The 20,670-nt window shown below is 43.4% G+C and overlaps 1 protein-coding gene across 1 annotated transcript in view; it reads right to left on the bottom strand.

Annotated features, from left to right (window-relative positions):
- Window positions 1-580: 580 nt before the first annotated feature.
- LOC143301865 (uncharacterized) overlaps window positions 581-20,670 on the bottom strand; it is a 31,255-nt gene continuing 11,165 nt past the window's right edge. The window contains exons 5-12 of the mRNA XM_076616282.1: window positions 18,585-18,810; window positions 15,813-16,160; window positions 13,759-13,986; window positions 10,707-11,788; window positions 9,073-9,213; window positions 5,159-5,448; window positions 2,905-3,058; window positions 581-1,738 (exon numbers count right to left, since the gene is read on the bottom strand). Coding sequence (XP_076472397.1) covers window positions 674-1,738; window positions 2,905-3,058; window positions 5,159-5,448; window positions 9,073-9,213; window positions 10,707-11,788; window positions 13,759-13,986; window positions 15,813-16,160; window positions 18,585-18,810 — 3,534 coding nt within the window. The 3' untranslated portion in view covers window positions 581-673. The remainder of the gene's footprint in view (window positions 1,739-2,904; window positions 3,059-5,158; window positions 5,449-9,072; window positions 9,214-10,706; window positions 11,789-13,758; window positions 13,987-15,812; window positions 16,161-18,584; window positions 18,811-20,670) is intronic.

The following is a 20,670-nucleotide window of genomic DNA, read 5'->3' as shown; positions in this document are numbered from 1 at the left end:
AGTCACAAGGATGACAGGTACAACAGGTACAGTCACAAGGATGACAGGAGGTACAACAGGTACAGTCACAAAGATGACAGGAGGTACAACAGGTACAGTCACAAGGACGACAGGTACAACAGGTACAGTCACAAGGATGACAGGTACAACAGGTACAGTCACAAGGATGACAGGAGGTACAACAGGTACAGTCACAAGGATGACAGGTACAACAGGTACAGTCACAAGGATGACAGGTACAACAGGTACAGTCACAAGGACGACAGGTACAACAGGTACAGTCACAAGGATGACAGGAGGTACAACAGGTACAGTCACAAGGATGACAGGTACAACAGGTACAGTCACAAGGATGACAGGTACAACAGGTACAGTCACAAGGACGACAGGTACAACAGGTACAGTCACAAGGATGACAGGAGGTACAACAGGTACAGTCACAAGGATGACAGGTACAACAGGTACAGTCACAAGGATGACAGGAGGTACAACAGGTACAGTCACAAAGATGACAGGTACAACAGGTACAGTCACAAGGACGACAGGAGGTACAACAGGTACAGTCACAAGGACTACAGGTACAGTCACAAGGATGACGGGTACAACAGGTACAGTCACAAGGATGACAGGAGGTCCTGTATAACAGGTACAGTCACAAGGACAACAGGTACAGTCACAAGGACGACAGGTGTGCCAGAGTGGTGGCAGCCAGCTGGGTCTGCTCCTCCATCTCCATGTCCACGTGGGCAGGACCGGTCACCATGACGACGTGATCATCATCATCATCATCATCGTCATCATCGCCCGTGGTGCGGCTCTCCAGCCTCCCCTCTTCCCCTGCGTCAGTCTCTGGCAGCATTGTGGCGACGTCCCCTGCCTGCCTGAAGCCAGCCTCCAAAGGATCCGTAACCTCCATCAACTGCTGCTGCTGCTGCTGCTGTTGTGTGACGGTTCCTGTGACGCTGTTAGCTGGCAGCGCGTGCTTTGAAACGATTCCTGAGCGGTCAGTGGTCCCCTGAGGCAGCTCTGCTTGCCTTGAAGGGGTTCCTGAGAGAGCTGTGTGTTCTGTAAGCACTCCTGAAGAAAGTGTTCTTTGCTCTGAAAACGTCCCAGAAGTTAGTGCTGCTTGTTCTACAGACATTCCTGAAGATAGAGTCCCTTGTCCCGACAGAATTCCTGTTGTTTGTTCCGAAGGCATTCTAGAAGACAGTGTTGTTTGTTCCGAATGCATTCTAGAAGACAGTGTTGTTTGTTCGGAAGACATTCCTGAAATTAGAGTCGCTTGCCCTGATAGAATTCCAGAACGCGTCAATGCACCACCAGCCCAATCTCCCAGCTCCATTGAAGACGATGTGCCGTTGGAAAGAGCAGCTTGGTTCCACACGATGCGTGACGATTTTGTCACAACGTCAGCTGCACCCAACGAGAGCCCTGCAGAATCTGCCACAACACACTGCACCAGCACCACCTGCTCGGAACCCGAAGTGGACAGTTCACGCTCCCGTGCTCCGTGGGTCAGAATGTGTCGTTCGGTTTCAGCACGGGTGGAGAAGCAGGCTTGGCACTCCCCGCACACGAACACCAGGTCCTGGGAGGATGTCGGGCTGGGGGTAGGGGGCGACGTGGCCAGGGTTTGTGCTGAAGGATTAGCCTCCCTTTGCTCCCCCGTTCTGCTCATCACCAGGGCCACCGGGCAGACGTTCAGGTGTCGCCGCACTGAGGTGGACGTCGTGAACACCTGGCCACACACACCACAATGATGATGATGATGATAATAATAATAACAACAATAATAATTGTAACAACAATAATTATCATGATGATAACAATAAAAATACTACCTGCTGTGCTGGTTCTCTTCAACACTGAAGACGAAGATTTCAGTGGATTCAGTGACCAGGACAACGTTGAATAAATGTGACTATCCCAAAATTATGGATCTTATTTTCGTTGTGTTCATTTTTTTGTGGCACCAGCAGTATTTTCGCTTGCTTTTCTTTGTGTTGTTTTGGCTTGTGTTCATTTCATGACCTACAGTATTGAAGGCTTTTGCGTAGTATTGGTATGTTTTCTGGTACCGGTAATAAGCGCGGCTTATAAGCCAGTGCAGCTTATGTGTGCATGAAGTTCAATTTTTTTTTTTTAATTTAGTGGGTGCAGCTTATATACCAGTGCGCTCAATAGACCGAACTTTACGGTAATCATCATCATCACCATGATATTCATAATGAAAATGATAATGCTAATAATAACCAAAAAAAAAACAGCAACAACAACAATAATCATCATTATCATAACAATGATAATAAAAACAATGTGAATTTATATGCCACCTATTCTCTAAATAAGGCTCTAAGCCCTTTATAAAAAAAATATATATAAAAATGGGTAAACACACACAAACACACACACACACACAAACACACACACACACACACACACACACACACACACACACACAGTCAGCTCTACCCACAAAGGCAGCCTGTTGTGCAAATGACACCATGCTTGTAAAGCACTTAGAACTGGGTCTCCAACCGAGGATAGGCGCGATATAAGTATCCATACCATCATCACTGTCAACATCAAGCAATGAAAGAGTCAAAGAAAAAAAAAAATGACTTCACTGAAATCAGGATCAGTATCAGTATCAGTAGCTCAAGGAGGCATCACTGTGTTCGGGCACATCCATATACGCTACACCACATCTGCCAAGCAGATGCCTGACCAGCAGCGTAACCCAACGCGCTTAGTCAGGCCTTCAGGAAAAAAATAAATAAATAAAATTAAATTAAATAAAAATAAAAATAAAAATAAAATAAAATAATAAAATAAAGAGCTGAAAGAGAGAGAAAAAAAGAAAAAAAAAAGACTGCACACGATACCAGTGACAGTCTCTCTCACCTTGGAGCAGTGAGGACAGACGTGCTCAGAGAGCCTGGTGTGCACGGTCATGTGCTGGTCCAGCTTGGGCTTGACGGCAAAGGTACGCGCGCACACCAGGCAGGCGTAGGGCTTGACTTTCTCGTGGATCAGCCTGTGTCGCCATAACCCCACCCTGCAGGGAGGAAGTTCAGTTCAGTTCAGTTCATTTCATTTCAGTTCAGTTACTCAAGGAGGCGTCAGTGTTTTCCGACAGATCTATAGTGATAAGTGACAAGAAACTCTGGGGACAGATGGACAGTACAGTGTCTTCAGAGAAGAAGCCCACCTCAGTCAAGTGTTTCGGCCCTTAACTCCTTACACTCTAACGGGGCCGGGCTGGGCCACACCCAGGTCATGACTCCTGGATGCCCTTGTATTGCCACCTTTTCTTCTTTTGTTTTTTCCTGGTCCTCAGCAGGTTTGAACCCGCGCCTCCAGGGGGGTCGCCACTTCAAGACTGAGTCACCTTTTCTGGCAGACATTTTAACCACTGAGCCATCGTATGCATAGTTTCAGTAGGGAAATTTAATCCTTATGAAGTTTACATTCATTCCTCCTCGACCAGATCCAGCTGGAACTCTTTTCTGCTGCTTCTGCCATTGCCTTGAGAGCCCGTGTCCTCTCTCTGCCAGAAATGCTACACCACAACTGCAAAGCAGATGCCCGACCAGCAGCTTCGAGGGGAAAATGAAATGTAGAAATAAAAATGTGGTTCGGCTGGCTGGGGGTTAAATCCAGAAGTGAAAAATACGGAAGGGGGGGGGGACACATAGAAAACAGTATCCTTACAAACTTGTGGAAATCATTGTGCTAAAAAAGATGTTTTGTTTGAAACATTATTCTAGTGCACAATATTGTCACAAAGTCTGCTGTATTCTACTGTATTATACATCAGGATAGCGTTCCGTTTGTTATACCAAATTTGTTACACCACAAATGGTATCCTTAGATTAACTATACAAAATCATTGTGCTTAAAAAAAACAATTTGTTTAAGACATTATTCTAGTGCACAACACTGTCACAAAGTCTGCTGTATTCTACTGTATTATAAATCGAGACAGTATACTGTTTGTTATACCAAAAATGGTATCCTCATATGAAACTTACGGAAAATCATTGTGATTCAGAAAGGTTTTATTTGAAAGATTATTCAAGTGCATGACACTGTCACTAAGTGCTTGCCACATAACTACACAACACACACACACACACACACACACACACACCCCACCCCCCGCCACACACACACAAACACACACACACACACACACACACCCCACCCCCCGCCACACACACACACAAACACACACACACACACACACACATACACACACACACACCCCACGCCCGCCACACACACACACAAACACACACACACACACACACACACACACACACACACACACACCACCCCCCGCCACACACACACACACACACACACACACACACACACACCCCACCCCCCGCCACACACACACACACACACACACACACACACACACACCACCCCCCGCCACACACACACACAAACACACACACACACACCCCACGCCCGCCACACACACACACAAACACACACACACACACACACACACACACACCCCACCCCCCGCCACACACACACACAAACACACACACACACACACACACACCCCACCCCCCGCCACACACACACACACACACACACACACACCACCCCCCGCCACACACACACACAAACACACACACACACACACACACACACACACCCCACCCCCCGCCACACACACACACAAACACACACACACACACACCCCCCACGCCCGCCACACACACACACACACACACACACACACACCCCACCCCCCGCCACACACACACACACACACACACACCCCACCCTCCGCCACACACACACACAAACACACACACACACACACACACACACACACACACCCCACGCCCGCCACACACACACACAAACACACACACACACACACACACACACACACACACACACACACCCCACCCCCCGCCACACACACACACACACACACACACACACACACACCCCACCCCCCGCCACACACACACACAAACACACACACACACACACACACACCCCACCCCCCGCCACACACACACACAAACACACACACACACACACACACACCACCCCCCGCCACACACACACACAAACACACACACACACACACCCCACCCCCCCGCCACGCACACACACAAACCCTCACCTGTGTGCAAAATGGGCCCCGCAGACATCGCAGCCGAAAGGGCGATGGCCGGAATGGGTGTTGCAGTGGTCGGTCCACGATGCCTTGTTGACAAACTTTTTCCCACACAGTGCACAGCTGTAGGGCAACTGGCGCTCGCCCTCCGGTTTGTGCAACTCTCTGTGCAACTTCAGCTTGTGCCGCTCGAAAAACCGCAAGCCGCACTCCGGACACTCAAACTTCTTCACGCCCGCGTGTCTCATCAGGTGGGTGAGGAGGTAGCGCCCATGGTCAAACTGCTTCCCGCAGATCTGGACAACAGTTACAACAATCGCCAAAGACGTGGAAGCTCCGTCAGTGGAGTGATGGCCTAGAGGTAACGCGTCCGCCTAGGAAGCGAGAGAGAATCACGGCTCAGCCGCCGATATTTTCTCCCCCTCCACTAGACCTTGAGTGGTGGTCTGGACGCTAGTCATTCGGATGAGACGATAAACCGAGGTCCCGTGTGCAGCATGTACTTAGCGCACGTAAAAGAACCCACGGCAACAAAAGGGTTGTTCCTGGCAAAATTCTGTAGAAAAATCCACTTCTATCTGAAAAACAAATAAAACTGCACGCAGGAAAAAAATTTAAAAAAAAAAAAAAAAAAAAGGGTGGCGCTGTAGTGTAGCGATGCGCTCTCCCTGGGGAGAGCAGCCCGAATTTCACACAGAGAAATCTGTTGTGATAAAAAGAAATACAAAAAAATACAAATACATTCTGATTCCCTCCCATCTTTTCAATCTCGTCTCAAAACTCACCTTTTCCCTCAGCAGTAAGTTCAATTTAGGCAGGTCCACTTCCTTTGCGTTAGCTGTGCTTGACTATGTGTGTATACATATGTATGTGTACATAACTACATACATGTATATAAATGTGTATTGTGTGTGCGTGTGTTTATGTAAGTTTGTGCCTGCCTATGTGTGCGTATGTGTTAGGGTAGCTGTTAGATTCACATGTATGTTAAAATGTATGTATGCAGTGTGTGTGTGTGTGTGTGTGTGTGTGTGTGTGTGTGTGTGTGTGTGTGTGTGTGTGTAGTCACATTTTGGTGTGTGTATGCAACATAGATGTAATGTTTTATGTTAACAAAAGCGTTTTTGTAAAGCACCCAGAGCAGATTTCTGGATAGTGTCCTATATAAGTATCCATTATCATTATTATTAACAATCAACAATCGCTATGTCATTAGCCTGTTATTATTGTCTCATCAGATCAGCTGGACGGTGCACTAACTAGAAATTCTTACTGCAGACCCGGACAACAGCCACAACAACCATCATTGTATAATAACATATTTACAAGTTTTTGTTGTCTCATCAGATAATAATAATAATGGATACATATATAGCACACTATCCAGAAATCTGCTCTAGGTGCTTTACAAAAACACTTTTGTTAACATAACACATTACATCAATGTTACATACACACATCAAAATGTGACCACACACACACACACACACACACTCACACACACACGCGCGCGCACACACACACACACACTGCATGAATTGTCCTTTCAGATAAGTTAGATGGTAACACTTCAACTCAAACTGCTTTTCTCAGATCTGGACAACAGTTACAACAATGACTGCTGTGGTATTAATCAGTTTTTGTTGTCTCATTGGATGAGTAAGAAAGTAGCTCCAACACTCAAACTGCTTTTACGCAAATCTGGACAACAGTTACAACAATGATCATTGTATGATAATGTATTAACCAGTTTTTGTTATCTCATCAGATAAGTTAGATGGTAATGCTCCAACTCAAACTGCTTTTCTCAGATCTGGACAACAGTTACATTTCTCAGATCTGGACAACAGTTACATTTCTCAGATCTGGACAACAGTTACAACAACGATCATTGTGTTATTAACCAGTTTTTGTTGTCTCATTAGATGGTTTAGACAGTAGCGGCCTAACTTGAACGTTTGTCTGCAGATCTGGACAACAGTTAAAGGAATGATTTTTGTTTTAACAAGATTTTGTTGTCTCATTTGACAGGTTAGAAGGCTGCGCCCACACTCAAACTGCTTTCCGCAAATCTGGACAACAGACTGAGATACATCAAGAAGCGCTGTGTTATTAAACAGTTTTCGTTGTCGCATGAGATGGGCTAAAAGGCAGCAGCCCAACTCAAACTCCTTTCTGCAGGTCGGGACAACAGTTACAACTAACGATCGCCGTGTCATTAACCTGTTACTACTGTTTACATTTAGGCCAACAGCAAAGTGAGAGCTGTATTACCAATGGTTTCTCCAGTCAATGGGAAATCATTTACAGCTTAGTCTTTTGTGAAGGACTATGACTCTCAAACTAGGAGGCAAAATTGCACTGATTCTTAGTGCTGCAGCCTTGTGGGCTAGTTGGCCTTTGGGAACCATCCCAACGCCAACTGTCCTAAAACCCTCTTGGCCAAGAGAGAGAGTGGGGATGTAACTTGGGCAAGACACTCTCCACTATAATCAAATTCTAGCCCAAATAGTCGGAACAGCAGCTGCCTCCTCTGCTGTTCTGATGGTCATAGTCGGACACGACTGACTATCATATATACTACTGTCTCATCAGATGGGTTTGACAGTAGTGCCATAACTCAAAGTTCGTACCGCAGATCTGCACAACACTAACAGTTGTAACAACGATTGTTGAATTATCAGCCAGTTTTTGTTGTTTCAATGGATGGGTTAGAAGGTAGCACCCCAACACAAACTTGTTTCCATAGATCTGGACAACAATTACAACCAACAATTGTTGTGTTATCAACCAGTTTTTGTTGTTTCATTGGATGGGTTAGAAGGTAGCACCCCAACACAAACTTGTTTCCATAGATCTGGACAACAATTACAACCAACCATTGTTGTGTTATCAACCAGTTCTTGTTGTTTCAATGGATGGGTTAGAAGGTAGCACCCCAACACAAATTTGTTTCCCTGGATGTGAATTACAACCAACAATTGTTGTGTTATCAACCAGTTTTTGTTATTTCATTGGATGGGTTACACAGTAGCACCCAAACTCAAAACTTCTCACTTTTTTTTTCTTCTCTCTCTCTCTCTCTCTCTCTCACTCCGCATTTTTTTAAAATATGTGTTGTTTCTTATAAATATGATGCTTATTATAATGTTGTTTCTTTTCTCGTATTTCTATCAATTTGTTAAACATTTACTCATTTCTTGGGATCTTCTTCATACCTTTTCTTTGGACATTTTTCCCTTTCAAGGGCTAGAAAAAGCAATTGTTTGCCTACTCTAATGCCCTCAGAAATAAAATTAATTCATTCTCTCTCTCTCTCTCTCTCTCTCTCTCTCTCACACACTCTATCTCTCTTTCATTACTATATTCATATATATTATTGTCATGAATGCAGGTATCATGATTATGTACTTGTAAATGCTTGCTGTGCAACTGAGTGTATCTGAATGTCATGTATATATTTCTATAACCTTTTGTTATCTTGTGAACATTTTGATTTCATTTCTCTTTGCCCTGAGGGCTGGATATAAAAAAACATTGCATGCTTATTCCACTTCCCTCATTAAAAAAAGATTGATTCGTTTGTTCTTAACACAGATCTGCACAACAGTTACAACAAAGACTGCTATGTTATCAATCTGTTTTTCTTGTCTCATTAGACAAAAACTTTTTTCCACAGATCTGCACAACAGTTACGACAAAGATTACTGTGTTATTAATCTCTCTTTCTTGTCTGATTAGACAAAAAAATTTTTCCCACAGATCTGCACGACAGTTACAACAAAGATTACTGTGTTGTTAATCTCTTTTTCTTGTCTCATTAGACAAAAAAACTTTTTTCCCATAGATCTGGACAACAGTTCTGACAACAATCGTTACACAATGATGTGGTTACAAGTTTACACACACCGCCCACCTACCTTACAGGTGTGATTGGGGCCCAGGTGCCTGGCCTTGAGGTGCGTCAGCAGACCTCGTTTCTGGGGGAACACCACGCTGCACACCTCACAGGTGTAGGGCGTGTCCTTGGAGCCGTGCACCTCCACAAAGTGCATCCGTACCTGTCGGTGATGTTAGAACATGTGTACTTTGTTTCTGATGTACCTGAAGTTAATTTTAAAATATTCGTAATTTGTTCTGATGTACCTAAAGGTGATGTTAGAGTGCACATACTTTGTTCTGATGCACCTGAAGGTGATGTTAGAATTAACACACTTTGTTATGATGGACCTACAGTTAATGTTATAATTAACTCACTCAGTACGGCCAGTCCTCTCTTCTCCTCTACACAGACCCCTCGGATGTCCAGTGGGTGTCTGAATGACCCAACCTTTAGCTTCCGTCGTCAGAACTGTGGTATTCTTTGTCAACATTCACCTCTTCAGTATAAGAGCGTTCCGCTTGCAATATTTTGATGATGGTAACTGGGATGAAACGCTGTAAACGTCGTCTCTTTCGCCGTTCGTATGGACAGAGTTAATGTACTTTGTTCTGATGGACCTAAAGTTAATGCTAGAATTAACGTACTTTGTTCTGATGGACCTAAAGTTAATGCTAGAATTAACGTAGGTACTTTGTTCTGATGGACCTACCTTGACACGATGTTAGAACAACGTAGTTTGTTCTGATGTACCTAAAGTTAAAGATAGAATTAATACACTTTGTACTGATGTACCTAAAGATAATGTGTAAAATCATTTAAGTATGTGTAATTAAAATCAACGTACTCTGGATGTGAAAGAATGAAATATAAAAAGGTTCGTTTCAACAATAACAAACACCCGAGCACAGCCAGGACACAGCACGGACTGCAGACATCACCGGCGGCCAGAACACAGCCAGGACCCCCCCTCGAACCGGCAACCAGGACCACACCCCCACACAAGAACACAGGACCAACGCATTGACCACATCACACACACACCCACCCCCCGGATAAGACCACAGCCACGGACAACTTGACCTTAAGGGCTCACTGCCGATAGGGCGTTAAACTCAACTCTACCCAACAACAAAAAAAAAAGAGAACAAGAGAGGCAAGGCCTTCAAGACTCACTTGTGATAAATTCAGTCCCCTAGCATTAATTACAGAGTAATTTCCCTTTTTTACTATCTGCACCAAAAACGTTTGCAAAATAAATAAAAATTCCATGCTTAACAAAAGAAGTTCCTGTTTGAACAAAAAATGATAATAATGACTGCTCTTGTTGTTGAGTCAGAATATGAGATCAAAGTGCCAAGTTTAGAGAGTACAAAAAATATAAATATAACTTTAAATGCAGTTTGCATATAATTAGGCTTCACTTTTTATTTTTTTTGTGCCCATCCCAGAGGTGCAAAATTGTTTTAAACAAGATGACTGGAAAGAACTGAATTTTTCCTATTTTTATGCCTAATTTGCTGTCAACTGACAAAGTATTTGCAGAGAAAATGTCAATGTTAAAGTTTACCACAGACACACACACAACCGAACACTGGGTTAAAACATAGACTCACTTTGTTTACACAAGTGAGTCAAAAAAGAAAAAGAAGCCTCCTATCCCCCCCCTCTCACCTGCTCTTCGTTCCCACACACAGCCTGACACAGCTCACAGACCACTGTGTCCTCATACAGCACTGACACATGGTGCTGTTGCTGCTGGTGTTGCTGTTGTTGGCCATGGTGGTGGTGTTCATGTTGCTGTTGTTGGCCATGGTGGTGGTGTTCATGCTGCTGTTGTTGGCCATGGTGGTGGTGTTCATGTTGCTGTTGTTGGCCATGGTGGTGGTGTTCATGTTGCTGTTGTTGTTGTTGTTGTTGGCCATGGTGGTGGTGTTCATGTTGCTGTTGTTGCTGGTGTTGCTGTTGTTGGCCATGGTGGTGGTGTTCATGTTGCTGTTGTTGCTGGTGTTGGCCATGGTGATGGTGTTCATGTTGCTGTTGTTGCTGGTGTTGCTGTTGTTGGCCATGCTGGTAGTGTTCATGTTGCTGTTGTTGCTGGTGTTGCTGTTGTTGGCCATGGTGGTGGTGTTCATGTTGCTGTTGTTGGCCATGGTGGTGGTGTTCATGTTGCTGTTGTTGCTGGTGTTGTTGTTGGCCATGGTGGTGGTGTTCATGTTGCTGTTGTTGCTGGTGCTGTTGTTGGCCAAGGTGGTGGTGTTCATGCTGTTGTTGTTGCTGGTGTTGGCCATGGTGGTGGTGTTCATGTTGCTGTTGTTGCTGGTGGTGTTGTTGGCCATGGTGGTGGTGTTCATGTTGCTGTTGTTGCTGTTGTTGGCCATGGTGGTGGTGTTCATGTTGCTGTTGTTGGCCATGGTGGTGGTGTTCATGTTGCTGTTGTTGCTGGTGTTGCTGTTGTTGGCCATGGTGGTGGTGTTCATGTTGCTGTTGTTGGCCATGGTGGTGGTGTTCATGCTGTTGCTGTTGTTGGCCATGGTGGTGGTGTTCATGCTGCTGTTGTTGGCCATGGTGGTGGTGTTCATGTTGCTGTTGCTGTTGTTGGCCATGGTGGTGGTGTTCATGTTGCTGTTGTTGGCCATGGTGGTGGTGTTCATGTTGCTGTTGTTGGCCATGGTGGTGGTGTTCATGTTGCTGTTGTTGTTGTTGCTGTTGTTGGCCATGGTGGTGGTGCTGTTGATGGGCTGCCTGCTCCCTCGCTGTGCAGATATACATCATCACTGCTGCATGAGCCATTCTTATTCGTCTTACTAGTATTCTTCTTCTTCTCATCATAATCATCATCATCATCACCACCATTATTATTATCAACATGATTATTATGATTATTGTTATTGTTTTATTAGTATCATTATTATCATCATCATCATCATCATCATTACTTGGCCACACACTCAGCTTATATCAGATTGACATACGTGGTTGTTTATTATTATTATTATTATTATTTGGCCCCACACTCAGCTCATGTCACAGATTTTATTATTATCATTATCATCATCATCATCATCATCATCATTATTGTCATTATTATCATTATCATCATCATTATTACTTGGCCACACACTCAGCTTATATCACAGATTTTATTATTATTATCATTATCATTAGTAGTAGTACTAGTAGTAGTAGTACTAGTACTAGTAGTAGTAGTACTAGTAGTAGTAGCAGTAGTAGTAGTAGTATCATTACTTGGCCACATACTCAGCTTATATCCCAGACTGACATAATGTTTACAGCAAAGTAAGAGCTGCATCATCTATGGTTTTCCTATTGCAATGGGGAAATAATTTACCGCTTAGTCTTTTCGTGAAGGACTATTGACTCTCAAACTAGGAGGCAAGACTGCACTGGCTCTCTTTGTGCTGCAGCCTCAGGGGGTCAGCTGGTCTTTGGGGAACCATTTCAATGCCTGCTGTCCTAGAGCCCTCTAGGTCGAGAGAGAGTGGGGGTGTACAATTGTAACATTGGGCAAGACACCCTCCGCTGACGATCAAATTCTAGCCCAGGTAGTCGGGACAGCAGTTACCTCCTCTGCTGTTCTGATGGTCATGGTCGGACACGGGTGACTATCATACAATATTATTGTTAGTATCATGGTTATCATCATTGTTATGATGTTGATTATTAACTATTATTGTTGGTGGTGATGGTGGTGGTGGTGGTGGTGGTGTTAGGCTTCTTCTTCCCTCACTGTTGTTGTTGTTGTTGTTAGTTACATCATTGTTCTTTTCCTTGTTATTTCTTGTAAGTGTTACTACACACACACACACACACACACACACACACACGTGTGCGCGCGCACATGCGCGTGCGCATACATACACACACACGCGCGCACGCGCATACATACATACATACATACATACATATTTATAAACAAAACACTCAACAACAACAACAACAACAACAACAAAACTCATACATACATACATCTTTCCATCCATCCATCTGTCCGTCCATCCACCCACCCATCCATCCATCCATTCACCCATCTATTCGTCCACCCACCCATCCTTCCATCCATCATCCCATCCACCTACCCATCCATCCATCCATTCACCCACCCACCCATCCATTCACCCATCTATTCATCCACCCACCCACCCTTCCATCCATCATCCCATCCACCCACCCACCCACCCATCCATTCACCCATCTATTCATCCACCCACCCACCCTTCCATCCATCATCCCAACCACCCACCCACCTATCCATCCATTCACCCATCTATTCATCCACCCACCCACCCATCCATCCATCCTTCCATCCATCATCCCATCCATCCATCCACCCACCCACCCATCCATCCACCCACCCACCCACCCACCCAGGTGCAATAGCCAAATGGTTGAAGTGTTAGACTTTCAATCTGAAGGTCCTGGTTTCAAATCTCGTTGATGGCGCCTGATGGGTAAAGGGTGGAGATTTTTCTGATCTCCCAGGTCAACACATGTGCAGACCTGCTTGTGCCTGAAACCCCTTCGTGTGTATACGCACGCAGAAGATCAAACACGCACATTAAAGATCCTGTAATCCATGTCAGCGTTCAGCGTTGTGCAAGTGACAACCGTGTTTGTAAAGCGCTAAGAGCTTGATCCCTGACCGAGAATAGGTGCTGTATAAGTATCCATATCTGTCCATCCACCCACCCGTCCATCCACCCACCTGTATCGGCAGCCAGTGCAGTGTGTACAGCAGCGTATGAACCATCCTCACCCCTAGCGGTGAACCCCGACCCTGACGTCTGTGCCTGAGGGCAGTTCACTGCACCCACCGACCCCGACAGTGCTTTCACAATCACCATGGCAGCCAACGTCCTCCCAGAGTCCTCCCACTGCCCAACAGGTTCAGCCTTGGGCACTTCGGTCACAGTGCTCTCCCCTCCCATGCAGACTGCAGAGACATCCAAGCTGGTATGTATTCAAAGATTCTTTTTTTCTTCTTTTTTTTTTTTTTTTCTTTTGCCCCTTCAAGGGGTGTGGAGGATACAGTAACAATGTATACACATTGAATCAGACACAGACACACACACACACACAGAATAACCACAACAACAAATACTAATAGAATAACCACCACCACCACCATAACAACAACAACAACAACAATAATGATGATGATGATGACCATCCTCATGATCATTGCAGCAACAGCAACAACAATACTGATAACAACAATTCACAACAAAACACATCAAACTTCAACATACCGACAAGTATATTCCAGATGTTACTTAAAGTTGCACACCATTCCAAGTTTTATGAATTTACTTAATTCAAGTTGTGTTGTTGTTGTTTTTTCCCAGCATTGAATAAATTGCATGAACTGAACATTGACAAAAGCAAAGATATTTACATTGTATCAATCTGTTTCGAATTACAATGTTTTTTTTTTTAACATTCTATAACAAAATCTTCTTCTTCTTCTTTTGCATTCATGGGCTGCAACTCCCACATTCACTCATATGTACACGAGTGGGCTTTTACGTGCATGACCGTTTTTATCCTGCTATGTAGGCAGCCATACTCCGCTTTCACGGGGGTGCATGGTGATATATGTTCTTGTTTCCATAATCCACCGAACGCTGACATGGATTTTACAGGATCTTTAACGTGCATACTTGATCTTCTGCTTGCGTGTACACATGAAGGGGGTTCAGGCAATGAAAGGGTTAACCACTCAGCTATTGCACCCGTCATAGCAAAATCAAATCCATCGGCAACAGTTACGCTCCTTGCCGATTCTGTTTTCTCTTGTCTTCACCTTTTCTCTTCTTCCTGTTTCAATCTGTAGTTTGTGATTACTGTTTTGTATTTGTATTTCTTTTTATCACAACAGATTTCTCTGTGTGAAATTCGGGCTGCCTCCTCAGGGAGAGCGCATCGCTACACTGCAGCGCCACCCCTTTCTTTGTATTTTTCCTGCGCGCAGTTTTATTTGCTTTTCATATCGAAATGGATTTTTCTACAGAATTTTGCCAGGAACAACACTTTTGCTGCCGTGGGTTCTTTTATGTGCGCAAAGAGCAAGCTGCAAACAGGACCTCGGTTTATTGTCTCATCCAAATGACTAGCGTCCAGACCACCACTCAAGGTCTAGTGGAGGGGGAGAAGATATCGGTGGCTGAGCTGTGATTGGAACCAGTGCGTTCAGATTCTCTTGCTTCCTAGGCAGACACGTTACCTTTAGGCCATCGCTCCACTGCATTAAACTTAAAGGATGTGTATGTATCTGGATGTTGTGAGATATATTTTTCTTGTGAAATGTTAATAAGTTTGATGCTCCTATAAAACAGACATTCAGTACTCTCTTCACGTGATTTTCTCCAGGACTGAATGCACAAATCTTTTAGACTTTTAGACTGACATTTCAGCCAAAGAAATCCTGACTATGGAACACTTGTGAAAACCAAACGCACTCAGAGCCGCTGTTAATCAAAAATATTCTTGATGAAGTTTAGCTACCTTGATGGGAAATCTGTATATGAAATAGCTGCTGTCAATCAAAAATATTCTTGATGCTACCTTGATGGGAAATCTGTATAGGAAATAGCCATTGTTAATCAAAAATATTCTTGATGAAGTTTAGCCACTTTGATGGGAAATCTGTATATGAAATAGCTGCTGTTAATCAAAATATTCTTGATGAAGTTTAGCCACCTTGATGGGAAATCTGTACATGAAATAATCTGTATGATGAAGCAGAATATTCATGCCCACCTTCTGTCATAACTTCCTTTCTGGTATCGAACACACCCTCTGTCTTGGTGTCACTCCGTGACACGTTCTGTTCACCATCAGTGTTCAGTTCAGCCGGGGCGTCTGTGTCGTCGCCATGGTGACGAGCGATGCTGGCCTGGTCAATGGCACAGTGTGCAGTGCCAGTGTCTGTCTGAGCGGCCCGTTCTGTGTGACCCAAGTTCTGGGCGCCACCGGAGGATGCGACGCTGGGAGTGGGGACTGTGGGGGTGATGGTGGGATGATCGAGGGGAGTCCATGGGGGATGCTGGGAAGGAAGCTGCTCTGTTCCGCAGCTGGGATCCGCTTGCTCTGTCTTCTGACCGGAACCTGTCACAATAATATAAAACACAGCACATGTTTGCTATCAGGGAACTTTTCTTTTTTAGAAGGGGGCTGGGGGGTTGGGGGGGGGGGGTTGCATGTTGTTCAATATTTGCTTTGTAAACTGACACTTTCAAAATGAAATACTGCTACGATTATCTGTCAGCCTGAATATCAAAAGAAAAAAAGTCTTTCAAATTTCCTACACAATTTCACCATTACTTCCTTGTTATTACTATGATATTCATTATCATGTAGAAACAGAAAATTTGTCAGACACTAAAGAAAACGGAAAACAAAAAAGAAAAAAAAAACAGCTGCAAAAAAAATAAAGGAAGAGAAGAGGAGGGAAACAGACAGTGTACCTTATATATAAGTGGTACTGTAACTTCTTTGCATAACTTTTCTTGTCACGACAGATTTCTCTACATGAAATTCAAGCTGCTCTCCCTTGGGAGAGTGCACCAACAGAGCGCAGCACCATCCATACAGTTTTCTTCTTTTTTTTCTGTCTGCAATTGTATTTATTTTATCATTATAGTGGATTTTTCTACAGAATTCTGCCAAGGACATCCTTTCATTTTGCCATGGGTTCTTTTTATGTGCGCTAATTCCATGCTGCTCACAGGACCTTTTTCCTGTCTGCAAGTCTGTTTAATTATGAAAGGAAATTTTTTTCCTAAAATTATGTTTATCTAACATACTTACCGTGACCCACTAGTGCAGACTCCGGCAGGGAGTCTGATTCCTGTCCTGTGCAAACTACTATCCCCCTATGCGAAGAGAACAAAAGTAACTACGGCTGATAACCTCCTGGAAGTGGGTAACCTCCCCTCTGTATCCCTGACTAGCTTCCTCTTTTTCCAGCAGCCTGAAAGCAGAGTATGGCTGCCAACATGGTGGGGGTAAAAACAGTCATACACATAAAAGCCCACTTGTGTACATACAAATGAACGTGGGAGTTGTAGCCCACAAACACAGAAGAAGAAGAAGAAGAAGACGTTGAGTAATTGCAGAGGTTGTTGTTTGCTTGAAAGTCTGATCATTCAACTCATGAAGAAGCATAAGCGATTGTTGTTCATGTGCAAAATCGTAACGGTGAACACATTATTCAACAGTTGTATTGGAAAGATTTCTACTGTTGTTGCTTCGATTCAAAGTTGTAAATTATGAATAAACTTGGTGTTTGACCGAAAGACAGAAAACGTTCTGAATGTTCAATCAGCAGGCTCTGCCTCAGGCATCAGTGCTAAATGAGCGCATCATCGCTGGAAAATGTTTGATTTCTGAAGCCCATCATCCATGATTCTGCTCTTCTCTCACATCACACCGCAGCATATACTGGTCTAATCGCGGGAGAGGGCAGCAAATCAGAGCTTTTGATGCAAATTTTTCTTCATGTTATCAAACAAGAAAAGTTCAACAATCAATTGGCGGTCAACTGGAAACAAAATCAAAGACATTTATAGTACGAAAAAACTTAGCCGTATGAAGAGCACAGGAACAGGAGTCAAGATGGCTGCCGGAAAAAGAGGGCGCTAGGCAGGGTGGCAAAGGGGAGGTCACCTACTTCCAGGAGATTATCAGCCGTAGCTACTTTCGTTTTCTCCGCATAGGCGGATAGTAGTTTGCACAGGACAGGAATGTCATACCCCTGCCAGAGTCTGCACTAGTGGGTCACGGTTAAGTATGTGGTTGTTAAACTGTTTTTTCAGCCGTTTTCATTCACCCTGTTTCTTATCAGATCAATCCACTATGCCAGCACATTGTCCACAAACTGCAACTTCCGAAGACTGATTGCGTGTTGAGTGCCCAGTCCTTTCTTAAATTTTGGCAGAAAACTGCGTGAAGGAAAGAGGACTGGAAAAAAAAAAAACAGGTAAATGTCCATGACTTTGTTTCCGACTGACCTCCGATTGATTCTGGAACGTTCCTTGGATGATAATTCCATGTGGGAAAAAAAACAAAACTAACTGTGATTTTATGCCCAGCTCTTGGGAAATCTTCCAAAATTCCACTCTTCTCCCACATGGATCAGTTCAGTTGCTCAAGGAGGTGTCACTGCGTTCGGATAAATCTGGATACACTGCACCACATCTGCTAAACGATAGTTGCCTGACAAGCAGCATAACCCAACCAGCTTAGTCAGGCCTTGAGGGAAAACGAAATGAAATAAATAGTAAAGAGATAAACAAATAATAAATGAATAAATACATGAATAATAAATGATTGAATATAAATAGATGAATGAATAAATAAATGAATAGTAAATGAATGAATATAAATAAATAAATGTATAATGAATAAATAAATGATAAATGAATGAATAAATGAATGATAAATTAATGAATAAACAAATAAAGAAATAGATAACTGATAAACGAATATGAACAGACAAATAAAATAAAGACATCACGCAGCAGTACATACCTTCCTGCCCACGACCCACTCCTGCCGAAACCGTCACCGCCAATAACTCCTGCCATGCTGACATCGTCGTTGTCATCGACGTTGTTGTTGTCGTCGTCGTCACTTGGTTGTCTGAGGAGACGGATGCTCCACTGTTTTCATCACCGCAAACTTCTTTGTCCAGAGTAGTTTCCCTTGGATCTGACGCTTCTCCGACACAGCTCTCCTCGTCTTTTTCCTTCTTCATCTGCACAAAGCGGAAAGTTCATAACGAAGTGAAATTAGGATAAATAACTTTGTTTTGTTTAATCAAAATACTGGGAATTTACCTCCAGTATAGCTCACAATCTTTTTTTTTTGTTGTTGTTTTTTTGTTGTTGTTTTTTCATCTGCACAATGCACAAGCTTTTGAAGAAATTTAAGTCAGTCATGACAACTGAAAGAAAGGAAGTAATGCCTCACACAGGTTGGCGTAACAATTCTCACTCAGCAATGTGGAAGAGAGAAAAAAAACTCAAAAAGAATATGCTGTGGTTTGCTAGAAACCTTGGAAGTCTGAAAAAGAGCAGCAAAACAAAAGTGGAATAACTCCACACAGTGAAATCATTCACTCAATCCAAACATGCTTAGTTTTCTCCCTTTGTGCTAAGAGCACTCATTTACACACTTTAGAATAAAAAAAAGTTAAATTAAGAAAACACTAATAATCGTATAAACATGTATACATTTTTCAGAAATTTTAAGCCTTGCTGTTAACACACTGCAGCCTCCAAAAATGAAAATACTGTACCACTATCTGCTGCCACAGGCAGGAACACCCAAACCAAAATGAAGAAATAAAAACTAAAAAGCATATTGGTTTTTGAGCCGTACAACAATTCCAACACAATGAAGCTGACAATTCTGTGCAACTGATTTCAAGACCAGTTCATGGGTATAACAGATAATAATAATAATTATTATCATATTTATATAGCGCTGAATCTTGTGCAGAAACAAATCAAAGCGCTTTCACACCAGTCATTCACACGCATGCATAACTCTAAAACTGGAGAAACTGAAGACAAGGAAGAGGCAGGGAAGGGAGGCTGTTTTGGGAAGAGGTGGGTTTTAAGGCCAGACTTGAAAGAGCTGAGTGTGGAGATCTGACGAAGCGAAAGAGGAAGTTCATTCCAATTACAAGATCCAGAGACAGAGAAAGAACAGCGGCCAGCAGTCGAGTGTTTGAATCTGGGTATGCGTAAACAGAGTGGATTCGAAGCCAATCATTGAGAGCGAGATGGAGTGTAGAGGTGAAGGCAGCCACAGAGATATGAAGGGGCAGATTTGTGAATATATTTATAACATAGAGTACTGATCTTGTATTTTATTCTGTGTGAGACAGGGGGCCAGTGGAGATGTTGCAAAAGAGGAGTGATGTGCTCAGATCTTTTCTTTCTGAGGACGAGTCAGGCACTCTTAGCCATCAAATGCCTCTAAAAACTACAAGCGCTGAATCATTTTCCTTTCGCCAAGGCTCTCAACACCATCTTGTCAGGTTTACGCTCTGTCTTGTCTTACGCTTTTTTTTTTTTTTTTTTTTTTTTTTTTTGCTATTAAGCATGTTCATTTGGCCTTATTTTGCTGCATGTGGCTTGATGTTATTGTATTCTTACCATTTGTGTACTCGATTCGACTCTGCCCCCTCGAATCATACTTTTTTCTCTACCTATAAGTCGATCCTGTCTTTGCTTTCTCTATAGCATTTTCAGTTTGTTTGAGTTTCTCAAGGAAGCAATACGTTCAACAAATCCATAATTCTACCCTTCACCACAGCTGCTAGGCAGATGTCCGACAGTAGCATAACCTAGTCAGGCCTTAAGTGTATGCATATATACTTGTGTACCCATGAGAGTGGATTTCTTCTACAGAATTTTGCCAGAGTACAACACTTGATGATGATGATGACGATGATGATGATAATCCCAATAACAACAATGATGATGATGATGACAAATAAAATGGGTCTGCTTGCACCTGTCATCCAGAAAAGATGATGACGACGACAACAACAACAGTGATGATGATGATGATAACTAAAGTGGGTCTGCAAGCATTGTCATCCAGA

The sequence above is a fragment of the Babylonia areolata genome, chromosome 28, assembly GCF_041734735.1.
Source record: "Babylonia areolata isolate BAREFJ2019XMU chromosome 28, ASM4173473v1, whole genome shotgun sequence".
Taxonomy (NCBI): Eukaryota; Metazoa; Mollusca; class Gastropoda; order Neogastropoda; family Buccinidae; genus Babylonia; species Babylonia areolata.
Note: the sequence above shows the minus strand (reverse complement) of the source record. Positions and strands in the feature narration are given on the sequence as shown.